Here is a 13,272-nt window from a genome sequence, read left to right as displayed (position 1 = left end):
GTACGGTTGAGCCAAAATGATCCTATACTGTAGGCACAGCACAAATACAGGTGCATAGTATACAGTTAATTGACAACAGGTGTAATTTACTTAACTTGAGTCAATATTGTTACAATAGACGAAGATATAACTACCATAGAAATGAAATGTCTCACATGCATCAAAACAACTTAAAAGATTTTTATTGTTTTTTTCCAATAAGTACATTGGTTTCAAAGTAATACCGGCAAAACAAAAGTCAAAATAAATAAAACACTGGTAGGGAGAACAAAAAAAAATTAATCAAATTAGCCCATTTTTAAAAAGCAATGAACATGAACTGCAAACATATTCTCTGTTCTGCTGTGTTTCTTCCACTACCTCGCAGATTGACCAGCAAACCTTAAGTAAAACTCTTGCACTGCTTTATCATATTTACATGTAACGAACAAAATAAGTGACAAAGCCTGGAATGCTGGGAATCATTACAAAAGTGAGATAACTGTAGATACACGTACAGCAGGAGGAACATAGGCCACTGGTAGAGATAGGATCCATTCATTTACATAAGGAAGCACCTAGTTGCTTACAACAGAGAGGTAACAACTGACAACAGCTTTATATATAAACCTTTGCCCAAAGACAGAAATATGGCACAGTAAGAAAAGTTTCATTTAAACTAGCTAAACTGAATCTCTTAATGAGGTTTTTCTTCTTTCTTGAGATATCACATGATAGCTTGCAGCAAGAGAAGGCCGTCTTGCAAAGATTTCTGGGCCACACTCAGGAAACATCTGGAGAAGAGGGAGATAAAACAAAAATACAGAAACCAGACTTGTTACTTTAAACTTCAAAAAGGCAGAGCAAAAACCAAGATCCAATACTTTCGCACAGAGTCTTGCCAGTGAGACAGGAATGTGGAGGAAATAACTCACAGCTTGCAGGTTGCTCCCCGAATCGTCGCATTAACTGATCATGTGTGAACTTCACAAAGGTGTCATATTGTTCTGAAATGTTACAGGACAGGAAATAAGAATTACTATTGTACAACTCAATGTGAAACTTTTTGTGCATTAGTCTTTTATATTATTTCCCCAGAGACTTGTCTTTTAACTATGGTACAGATCACAAACTTACTAAATAAATAAATACTACTAAAATAAATATTTACTGGGGTCAGGAATCAATCTATTCTCATATTCTCATGTATAATCCAAAGCAAAATTCCTCGTATGTGTCCTCATACCTGGCAAATAAAGCTGATTCTGATTGAAAATTACAACCAAACATTTGCTGGTTACAGTGTCCTTATTTTGATGATTTTTTTTCCTTGGTTAACTTTACACACAGTAGGGCTGTGCAATTACGATTTTGGCTCCTAATCACAAAAACATAATCGCAAAAAAAACATTTTTATGTTTTTGCAAGTAAACTTTTGTCTTGTGTTCTGAATAAAAAAAAAAAAAAAAGGTAAAATGGGAAAAGTATGAAGGGAAATTTAACAGTTGAAGGTGTTTTCACTGTTGATTTGTTTCACTGTTTAACTTCAATAATTTCAACATCTTTCCAAAAGTTAATGAATAATGAACAAAATAATCAAAATTATGATTTTTTCAGCTGGTCGGACAAAACATGACTTTGGGTTAGGCAATTATAATTTTATAGATTTAATTTTGAATTTAGTACTGATCATCTTTCACAATCAAAAAAACACAACTATAATGGTACTGCAAAGATAAGTGCGTTAATCAATTGACAGGAAATTAACTAACAACAATTTTGCTTATCAACCAGCAGCAGCAACAAACAGTTACTGGTTCCTGCTTATCAATTGTAATAATTTGAAATTGGATACCTTTAGATTTTGGACTGTTGGTTGATTTGTGATGTTCTGAGTCATAAATTGCTCAATGTGTACCAACCTGCCAGTTTTGAAGTCATGGTCTCCTCATACTCCTCCCGCACCTTCTCTTCCCTTTCTTTCAGCAGGCGTTCACAGATCATTCCAACTTGTCTGAGGGTGAATAATGGCTGTTCTTTTCTAGTAGGAGAAACGCTTCCAGAGGACGTTCCTGTACAAATCAAACAAAAACCTAAGAATCATGGCATGTGTCCTATTTCTGGTTGCCTGAGTACATGTCACAGTAATTCCTGAGCAGTCTATCCTGTAGGCAGTGTGTTACTCAACCAACCTGGCATGCTGGAAACATTCATAGTAGACGACTGGGATGGGGACCCTGGAGAATAGCCGCACTCTGACTGATGGTAGCCTCCATCTAGATGCTTCCTTTTTTGAATGCGTTTGTACTCCTGCTTGATGCTGTTGAGGATTTGTTCTAGTGGGACAAAAGAAAGTAAAAAAGACAGATAGGGGGCTACAAACAGCTGTCATGTTAGGAGTCCACAAGCTACACTTTAACATTAATAAGCACATTTGTCGTTTGGTTTGTTATAATGTGATTTAACGTGTTGCTAATGCCTCTCAAGCCCCTGGCTAGCCATCAAGCAGGCCAACCATGCCAACATTAGTAACGTTAATATTACCTGCTCTAAGCCTTGACGACGATTCCCCAAATGGCGAAGGCTCCATGCTAAGGTACTTCCTAGGAGATGAGGACGATGGGGACACGGGGATACATCTTCTTCTTTTAGGGGACGTAGGACTCATCAGCGGATCGAAATCCATGGTCCTCTTCAGGGTGGCTCCACACGCCATGACTTCAGTTTGTTTAAGGGTGAGGGGGTGCAAAATACCGAAACAGGACAATAATGAAGCGATAACATGATTTCAGTTAACTGCTAATCATGGCTATTCTTTGACACGAGTTGCTCATTACAGTGTCAATAGTTCTGCTAAAATAAGTTTCCTTCGCTGAAGAATACATGCTATACATACTGCGCAGCTGAGGCTTTAAATATTTGCTAACAAGCTAACACTAGCTGTGCTTGCTAGCCAATAATCAAAAAGAAAACAAAGCTAACGTTAGCTTTGGCTACCGTTGGTAGAACAGTGCGCTATGGTGTACATTTGAATTAAACTGTCTCTTACCTTTACGGGGGAAAGTTGGTCTGTTCAGCTGCAATCAACAACTCGTGTTGTTCTAAAAGTTGCTTCCCAAAAGTTGAGGTGACTATCCGCCGGCTGCGGGCCAACTGTCTGGGGAGCTAGCTAACGCTAACTTAGCTGCTTGTTTTTGATACGGGGCTGTCGGCTTCTCCGGTTCGTGACGTCACGTGCGACCTGCGCTGCAATGAATTCTGGGTCATGTAGTAAAACAAAACAAAGTAAAAGATGAGGAATGAAAGGTTTATGTCGTCCTAATTATAGCCTACATTTTCCGAAATTCACGTTTTTAATTTAATTTGGTTACATTATAGCCACATTATACTATTCGATAAACTACAACTACATATATCTGTATGATCGGTATCAGTCCATGGGGAATACTAAAGACAATGGATTGTCTTGGATAAGCCTATGTCTCTTTTATTTCCACAGGAGGGCAGTGTTACACAGTTGACTTCGCTTTATGGATAAAATCTATATTATGTACACAAAAGTATGCTTATTTCTTAGTAGCTTGTTTTGGCTTTTTTGTTGTGATGAACATTTTCGTCTCTTAAGGCCCAAAAGTCCTCAAGTTAAACAATTTAAAAATTCTTCTCTGGTGGAGCTGTTTATTATTTACATCCACATTTAGACAATTATGACGAGGGATCACAAGTAGGGTGTCACAGGTAATTGCCATTACTTGTACTCATACCTGCACTATATATTTTGCCTACTGTATTGTTGTACATGTTCATACTGTATATATCTTAGCATATTCATACCATTTACTGTATATTCTTGAAATTGCCACTATACTGTTGTACAATACTCTGCACTTTACTGATTTTTGCACTTCTGGTTGGATACTAAACTACACTTTGATGTCTCAGTACTTGTACTCTGTGCAATGACAATAAATGTGAATCATAATGAATCAAATCAAACAATCCAAAACAGTCTGGCCCACAGCAATAAACACACAGTCATACACACTCACACTATATTGAATTAGCCACAGGTGCGGATGTGAGGGTTTGCTGAGATTTTATTGTTTTATAGAGAAAAAAAAGACACCAGATATGTTGACAAAAGTATGATGAAAATAGACACATTGCATGGATTTATTGAATGCATGTCCTTGCTTATACACACTGTTATGAGACACAATGGCACAATGGATGCTTCACAGAAATATTAAAGTGTAGCTTCTCACAAAATTCTGTATTTTTATAAGCACATGTGTAATAAGCAGCGATGTAACATTCCCAAACCACTAAAGACTCAAGTTCCAAAAGCTGTTCATATTAAAGTTGCCTCATCATTTTGCTTTGCAAAGTACAAGTTTAAAAAAACAATAAATAAAGTAAAATAACATAAAATGCCAAATCTTACAATATCATGTTCATACAAAAGCATCAATAGCTGATTTCAAATCACTAATGGGATGCTGATTTTACTTACAAGCAGTGTGCTGTCATTGGAAACTGACATTTTACATGAAGGTAGACACATTTTCACATTGCATTACTGCCACAATATTGCTATGATGTGAAAAAGAAAGGAAGTGCCATATTTTCTAACTTAAAGCTGACATCTGTAACTTTATGCCCATTCAAACCACAAAGGTGACAGATCAGAGGGTTGTGCTTGTAACTGTTGTTGCAGAAAAAACTGGTACGACTATATAGATAGATAGATAGATAGATAGATAGATACTTCATTGATCCCCAAGGGGAAATTCAAGAAGATATTGTTTACTGAATGAAATAAGATCAAATTGGCATTGTCAATCAGACTTGTGCAACTTAACAAACAATTTCTCCGAAACAAAGTAAAGAGATAATGCACAGTAGAGTCTCGTCACACTGCACCTAGTCTATATCGACGACGTCATTTACGGGATTGTTCCGGTGCTGCCGGAGGTTCGGCTCCCTCATTTTCTGCCGGATGTCCCTCATCTTCCGCTTTCTTTGTGTTGGCATTCTAAACTCCGGTCGATTCAGGAACATCCTCCGAGCTAGAACTGACAATCAAATTATATTTATCTTTTTTGGAGTAAAATTCTCTTCACACACTCAACAACCATTTTAATTCCAGAGCTCGCCTCCCTACATGCACATGTTCCACCAAAACAAGTTCCTTCCCGAGGCTATTTTGCAGAGACATGACACCGTACCTGCATATGGCGCCAATTGTGATTGGTTTAGAGAAATGCCAATAAACCAGAGCATGTTTTTCTTCCATCCTGGAATGCTGTTTGTGGACTCGGCAGACCTTCCTCCGCAGCGCTGTGGAGGAAGGTCTGGCAATGCGAGACTACACTCCACCATACAGCTGGGTATAATAATATAAATATTACAGATTTCAGCTTAAAAGCAACAAAAAGTCTTCAGTTCTGTATCTAAGTTATTTTTTGGCACATTTCACAGTAACAGAAACCTGCTGCGCACTAGGAGGGTCGGGGCTATTCTACAATAACTTCACAGTTATACCAGAGCAGGGCAGTTTTTTTTCTTAGACTGGCTCTGCAGTAGAAGTCTCAGTCACTCCAGAAACAGTAACCTGGGCTACTTTTACTCGAGTCTTTCCACAACCGGTGCCATCTTTCCCCGCTCCACCTGCTGTGCCTCTCACACTCCTGCTGTTCCAATCACTCTCTGCGCTGTTGTCCAGAGGCTGCGTCGTTCCCCGGCACATATGGCAGATGTTGAGGAAGGCCCTACGCAGGTCCTTGCTCCTCATGGCGTAGATCACAGGGTTCACGGTGGAGTTGAGCAGGGTGAGCATGCTGCAAAAGGCAAACACAGTCTTGATGAAGTCGTTCACCTTCCCAAAGAGGTCGTAAACCATAATAGCTAGAAGTGGGCCCCAGCAGATGATAAGGGCCACCAGGATCAGAACCAGGGTTTTAGCCAGACGGAGGTCCATCCGGGCCTGCTCGGGCCTCACCGTCTGCACTTTGGTCCCCTCTGCAGTGTAGACAATCACACTCCTCTGGGAGCTGCGGCTCAGCATGCGGACAGCATGGTGGTGTGACTTCCAGAGGATGAACATGTAGGCGTAGATGATGAACAGGACCAAGATGGTTGTCATCCCGATCCAGAACATCAAGTACTTCTGGTCGATTAGAGGGAAAATATCCGAGCAGACAGAGTTGAGACGCTTGCAGTTCCACCCCAGCAACGGCAGCAGTGAGAAGACGATAGAGATGGTCCACATCACACTGAAGGCAATAACTGCTTTAGTCTTTGTGACGATGCGTTTGTACGACATGGGCCTGTGGATGGAGATGTAGCGGTCAATCGCAGTGAGAAACAGACTGCCAACAGAGGCGGTGAAGGAGGCGATGACCCCGGCCAGCTTGAAAAGGAAAATATTGGGGCTGTCCTTCCTGTGGAGGACGTGGAAATCCAGGAAGCTGTAGACAAAAATGATGCTGCCTATCAGATCAGCCACAGCCAGGCTGCCTATGAAGTGATAGGAAGGCCGAGATCGAAGCGTCTGGGAGTGTAGGATCACACACAGCACCATGAGGTTTTCCAGCACTGTAAATGTACCCAGGGTGAGTGCCAGGATGGCGACTGCGAGCTGCTGACCGGGTGTCAGAATCATAAAACACTCCATGTTGTCCACAAAGTCCTCCCCACACTGTGCCACCCCTCCGCTGAGAGAGGTGCCATTGCTCAGCAGAAAGTCTGTTACATTTGTGGGGAAAATGGGAGAGAGGCCACTGTAAACGACCTCCTTATTTCCAGGGACGAGTCCGGGAAAGGAGTTACTAATCGAGGCAGAGTGAGGCTTCTCAAAGTGGAATCGGTTCTTGATTAGACTCGAGTCAATGGAGGCGTCGTTGTAGCTGGCGTCGTTTGAGCCAAGATACTGGACACCTGTTGTTAATGTACTCATTGTGGTGCCTGCTATCCTTTGCAAAGCTGACTTCATGGCTAGTTTGTGGCTGTAGAGATGCTCAGTAGAGAGGTATGTGGTCTAACAGCATTTCATCCATGCAGAAGGAAATCTATGAAGAAGAAAAAAAATGTCCCCATAAAGAATGTAATAATTAATTAATTACTAAATTCATCTTATTACATTCAATTCTTAAATTGTTTGAATACACAAAGTAACATTAATAATTAATATAGCACAAAATGAATTTGTTGCTGGGAGATATTTGGGGAATCTGTGTATCAGCCAGCTGACTCCAGAGCAGATGCATCCCAGACAATAGTGGGAAACTGAACAGTTGATGACAAACCTAGGCAGCCTCAGGGGAAATCATTGCCTTAAGTATGTAGGACAGACAGGCTTTCTTATTAATTAAAGCAGGTCAGCATTAAGCTGTTTTGTTTCCTCAATAATCATTGGATTAATTAGGCATCAAGGGAGAAAAAAGATCGAGTGCACATATCTGTCCAATTATCCATTTACATTTTGATGCCAGTAATGATGATATTAATTACTAACAGTTACGTTTGCATGAAGGATTTGGAAAAATACATTGTTTGAAGAGCAGAAACTGCCTAACAACTATTGCGAATGCAATAGGCCTACATTAAAAGAAAGTCTTCAATGATGTTTCTAAATACAGTTTGGATCCAAGAATATGCTAATGTATTGAGCAATAACAACAACGTAAGCACGAGTAAATAAATTAGAATAACACAGAAATTAAAAACTATCACAATATAAAAATCAATAAAAGCTAAAATAAATAAATGATTTAAACATTTTTAAAAACGTACCTTGATTTTCTCGTCAGAAACATCTTGGCCATGATGCAAAAAAATAAAATAAAAATTGTCACTAAATTGGGAGTAAACCAGTCTGTTGTCTTCACTCTCTTCACCAACAGTTGCAGCTACTCCACAAAGAACTGGAAGCCAATGGGAAATTACAATTGTTGTTTTTGACGATTTGCCGGGGCTGACTCCCTGGATACTGTCAATGTCAAATACAGTAGCCTAAAGGCGAACAGGCAGCCGGTGGAGAGAGAGAGTGTGTTTGTGGGAGCGAGCGCTGTTAACACTCCTTTTTGTGCGCGTGCTGGTCACGTGGTCTGAGGTGTTTGAGCGCAGTAGTCGTGTAGTGCATCCCTGAGCATCATACACACACACGCACACACACACACACACACACACACACACACACACACACACACACACACACACACACACACACACACACACACACACACATACACACACCTATTTATGCAAGAGCAAAGCCGCTGTTGCAGACAAGACATGAAGTCCAGCTTTTAACCCATGTTTCAGTGTTCAATGTCCCAATAATAATAATAATAAAAATAATAATAATAATAATAATTGCAATATCTAAAATTTTTCTCTCTTCAAATGCTTGCATGCTTGTTTCTCACCTGATTAAATAGAAATGGAAAACCTTGTCATTGTACAGAATACAAAATTACGAAATTAGGAGTGCTACTACTGATTAGTGCAATAAAAATCAACTTAAGCAAACAAACATCCACAGCCAACAACACAGGTTCAAACATAAATAAATTAATAAATTCAATATGATTTTGCACTGGAATAAGTTTGTATTGCACAAGAAAAATATTTCACTGGTATTAATGGACACTGTAAACCCAGATTTAGTTGTAATTAAACTTTTTAGTGGTCACTACTTATTCTTTCATGTTTTGTTAAAAACCATATTCATTACTAAATCACATTAGTGGTTTGTAATAATCAGTATGCAGTGCACAGATCAGAGATACTAAGGATGTTAAATTTCTGTATGGGAGGGGCGGGGTCATTTGAACTGTTCTAAACTGTCCTAGTTAAAGTGTGTTTTAATAATGTTCTGTTAATGTCTGGGGTGTGCATTTATGTTATCTGGGTTTTAATCTTGTATGATTGATTTAGCGTTCATGTTTATCTACATGTATTGTTGCACCATGACCGAGACCTGGGTGGGGACTGATGGGGTCTGGGCAGTTAAAAGATATTTCAGTCAGCTTGGAAATCAGTAACTATGTCTTCTAAGTGAATCCTTCCATGCAGCACCGTACATTGGAAAATCTGATGGTTTGTGTTGATTGTGTTTTCTGTTATATTAGAATAAATGTATTGAATATGTTGTTCTTAAAATCAGGCTGTCATAAAGGAAAAACAATATTTATATACGTGGAGCAAATCATTTTTAGTAGTGATAAGTAGCCTAATGTTCTATATTTGTAATGGTTATTTGCATGTTTACCTTAACATGCTCATTTCAGAATACATGACACCAGAAAAAAATAATTTTTACTAACGATTTTTAGTTATGACTACTAATGTAAACTTGATTTGTCTACTGCATCAACTTACCGCTCTGTGTTAATACAACTTCACCTGTTAAGTTCCACCTTGTGTAAAAACGGTTTAAGGCAACGGGTTTCCACGCAAATTTCTAGTAAAGTCAACTACTCTGGGATAACTGTGTTATTACACTAGAATAAATGAAATTATTGCACTACTATGAATGTAATCATTGCACAAGATACAGTAGATAGCCCTCGTCATCATATTGCACGTTAGGGGTCATTGGATGCTTCTAGGAGTGATGTGTGCTTGTGGCTCAGGGAAAGAAACTGTTCTTATGTCTGGTGGTTTGTGCTTTGATGGACCTGTAGTGCCTGCCAGAGGGCAACAGGTCATGAAGGTGTCCGGGATGAGAAGATTAAAAAATGTAAACCTAGTATAGAAAAGTATTGAAGTGGTAACCCCTCCTTTTGCCACAATTATCATACATCATTGTTTTTATACCAAATAAGGAAATATGTTTTGTCTTATATGTTGGATGAACACATATATGTTCAGTTTTCAAGAAATGTACAGTATGTTAACCCACACAGTCAAATTTTTCATGTTTTGGGTCAATTAGACGTCAGTTTCATTTTATTTCTTTATTTATAAGGACATCACACATGAATCAACATTTCTGTAAATGTGCCAGTCTTAGCCAGCTGGTTCATTTTCAACTGCAGTCATTTGGTGAGATGTTCTAAAAACCACAAAGGGACTAAGAAATAGAGTTTAACTCCCTGTTATGAACAAATTATTATATAACTTCAACAACAGAAATAAACTTATTTGGGATTTGGGAGGGGCAGGGTTGTGTAGAAAGTATACTGTCGACATCAATCACAGATCTAGAGCATTTAATAGTTAATTGTATTTAACCATGTTTTACAGCTGGGTCTGTGATACCATAAACATAAATAATGCATAATTAATTCTTCTAAAATTAGAAAAAGAAATGTAATAGACTATAATATGATAAAATGTTAAGTATGATTTGTGTGCTATAAAAGAAGAAAAAAACACTGATTATCTTGCAAAAAAATTAGATTATCCATATTATTCAAATATCACAGCACAACAACAATCCCATTTACCATGCTTACATGTTAATGTATCAGTAAAAATAAACTAGTAATAGGCTATGAAACATAACGAGTCATAATATCAGTTTGAAAAAGACACTTTTGATATTGAAAGTACATTTAGTTGTGGATACTCTTGCAAGCAGGACTTTTACCTGAAACACATTTTTTTACATTGTAGTGTTGCTGCTTTTAAATATGTGAATACTTCTTTAATTACGGCTTTTGTAGTTTGTTACAGTGTGATCATGCTGATAGTAAAATAAAATAAAAACACCATACAGAATAATCTTTGTGCAATTTTAAAGCCACAGTGCTACTAAAAGTCCATTCTAAATATTCTCCACTATTTATTTATGTACTGCAGTTGGGGGTCACATGCAATAGTCCTTTTCCTGTCCTGCACAGCTGCACAATTATTTCCACTATGCACTCCCAGCAGAGCTGTCTCCCAAATTACATGTATCTTGTTGTGGAAAATACATGACATTTGGCGATGCAACATTATAGGAAAACAATGAAAGACTGTGCACATGATGCCAGTGCTTCCAGTTTTGGCAGAACAGAAGAGGCCGAGGAATCATCCAACTTATTACTGAACACTTGTTATGCTGTATTTGAAGCAGATTCAAGCAGCTATTGATCACTTAAGGCAGAACAGTATATCCAATATGTAAAATATATTTTACACAGACAGTGTAAGTGAAATATATTGTTAATGACTGTTGTTTGTGGAATTCATCTAAGTGACTTCTGTTTTCCTTTTGATCAGGATAAAGTTTATATGTGGTTTTGGCTTGAAAGCAGCATCTATTATCTCTCAAAGCAGGGGGGCGAGGGAATTGCAATCCACATCCATCATAATAATTATCAATATCAATATATATATATATCAATATTTCAGTGTCATTCCCACCAAAGCATCAGTGAACAAGGGAGATATTTTAAAGACAAAGCTGTCTGTGATGACAAAAGGCTAACAGCGATTTGTAGAAGTTCAATTTTTCTAAATCCTCTCCCACCATGCTGGCCGTGCAGATATGGGAGGCTGCTGTTGTTTCATGTCCATCTGTCTATGGTGGTGAATATTGCAAGTGATTTGCAGTGATTGATTTTTTTGCAGGATTTCTGACGAAAAGCAACATAATGCATCTCATTTAATATAGATCCTTTTCCATTTACAGTCAATTGTTGTTTGAGTGGCTACCTACATTATGAAATCATTACTTTCAGTCCACACAGGCTCGAATCCTCCAAAATAGATACATTCAAGCGATACACTTACATGCAATACATGTGAATGAAAGTAAATGTAGCTATTGCACAAGAGCATTCTGAGGGACAAGTTACTTATTTTGTGAAATCAGAGAGCAGGAAGCATTTTACACACACAGTATGTTCCCAGATGAGACTCTTAAGCAGGCTGTCTCTGATGTGTTTGTGTCGAGGGGTTGGAAGATGGTAGAGAGTGGTGAGGGAGAGAGGGAGCGAGTGAGAGAGGGAGGGAGGAAAAGATGCATAAATAGAGAAGGGGAGGAGGTTGTGACTGTACACTAAACTAAACACAGTCTCCTAATTGGCCACTTCTATATTCTGTTCTTTTCCCAGCTGGAGACACTTCTCACTGTAGCCACGGTTGCACAGCAGAATGAAATCAATTAATTAATTCAAATAACTTCAGCAAAGAGAAAAAGACCCAAATATAATATTTACCAAAGTCAATATTGTTTTGCACGTTTCTCCATCTCGTGCACAGAAGAGTGGTCTGCATTATCGCCTATCATCAGTCATCAGTCAATGATGACTGATGATAGGCGATGATGCAGACAATCACTTCATCAAACAATTATATGTATCAACCTGGCTTCATTAGGCAAATCAAAGGTGTTTATTGATGCATTTTCTCAAAGACTTTTTTAAATTAATTGAACAAACGACTCCCCACCCACGAAACAACATCAGAGAAATAAAAAGAGGAGTATGTAAAGTGTGAGTTTCCCATCATGTTTGTCTACTGCATCATATTTTCAGGACTGATCTTCCTTGCAGGGAATAGCACAGGGAACAGCTTCCTTACAGCACAGCAGAGAAGATGAAAAAGTTTGACTTAATGTCTTCTGTGACTGAATTTCTTTCAATTGTCTCTATAAAAACACCAAAAATAGTATAAAAAGACAGATTAAATAAATTTAAATTGTCAGTGTAATTCAATGCACTTCTTGTTGCAAGTTGATCAGCTGCAATGCATGAATTTCCGTTGCAGACTGGGGCGGATTTTCTTTCTACAGAATAGAAAGACTCACAGCATAACGGTGAGTGGGTAGAATCTCCTTCATGCATCATTTAGTCATGTAAAGACTGTTTTTTGTTATCTCAGTGAGACACAGTGGTAATCACAAATATTTAGCAGGTGGTTCAGTGAGTGCTCACTTGTGCAAACACTATGCAAATGAACGCTACAGGCACAGATGAATTACTCAGGCAGCAGAGCTTCAAATCACAACTCAGATGATCTGTTTCTCTCAGTGTTATGTCTCATGGTTTTCAGGAGAGAGAGTGATTCGGTACCTACAGTAGTGTAGCCCTGCGGCCTCAAAGGAAACCGCAACCCAGAATAGTCTGATCTGGAATCACCTTGCAGTGCCATTGGCTGATTCAGAGCCAGAGAATAATTCATTTGCCCTACACCCAGCTGTAGAGCTGCAGAGACTGACAAGAGCCCCAAATGGACCTGACTGCCATGAGACCAACGGTCACCTGTAATCACATCTGTCAGGAGAAAGAAGCTTTGTGAAATTGAATTTATTTTGAGCTGTTCACCTTGTCGTTACTTTTATACACGTCTTACTTA

General features: G+C 38.6%; 2 protein-coding genes across 4 annotated transcripts; both read right to left on the bottom strand.

Moving 5' to 3' along the window:
• Nucleotides 1-165: 165 nt before the first annotated feature.
• On the bottom strand, nucleotides 166-3,276 carry LOC116035758 (akirin-2-like). Of its 3 annotated transcripts, none has more exons than XM_031279073.2 (6): nucleotides 3,029-3,276; nucleotides 2,524-2,697; nucleotides 2,172-2,315; nucleotides 1,902-2,051; nucleotides 915-986; nucleotides 166-773 (listed from the first exon to the last, which is right to left on the bottom strand). In XM_031279073.2, the coding sequence occupies exons 2-6, from the start codon at nucleotides 2,693-2,695 to the stop codon at nucleotides 763-765; spliced, it is 549 nt and encodes a 182-aa protein (XP_031134933.1). In that variant the 5' UTR covers nucleotides 2,696-2,697; nucleotides 3,029-3,276; the 3' UTR covers nucleotides 166-762. The 3 variants fall into 3 exon arrangements, with proteins under 3 accessions (XP_031134933.1, XP_031134934.1, XP_031134932.1); XM_031279074.2 differs by having other exon boundaries at nucleotides 2,524-2,722; nucleotides 3,029-3,206; XM_031279072.2 differs by having other exon boundaries at nucleotides 2,524-2,732; nucleotides 3,029-3,205.
• A 2,164-nt stretch (nucleotides 3,277-5,440) lies between these two features.
• On the bottom strand, nucleotides 5,441-8,071 carry LOC116035909 (cannabinoid receptor type 1B-like). Its single transcript, XM_031279280.2, has 2 exons — nucleotides 7,774-8,071; nucleotides 5,441-7,049 (listed from the first exon to the last, which is right to left on the bottom strand). The coding sequence occupies exon 2, from the start codon at nucleotides 6,971-6,973 to the stop codon at nucleotides 5,546-5,548; it is 1,428 nt and encodes a 475-aa protein (XP_031135140.1). The 5' UTR covers nucleotides 6,974-7,049; nucleotides 7,774-8,071; the 3' UTR covers nucleotides 5,441-5,545.
• Nucleotides 8,072-13,272: the final 5,201 nt, after the last annotated feature.

This window comes from Sander lucioperca, chromosome 18, assembly GCF_008315115.2.
Source record: "Sander lucioperca isolate FBNREF2018 chromosome 18, SLUC_FBN_1.2, whole genome shotgun sequence".
Classification (NCBI taxonomy): Eukaryota; Metazoa; Chordata; class Actinopteri; order Perciformes; family Percidae; genus Sander; species Sander lucioperca.
This window is presented reverse-complemented; position numbering and strand designations above follow the sequence as displayed.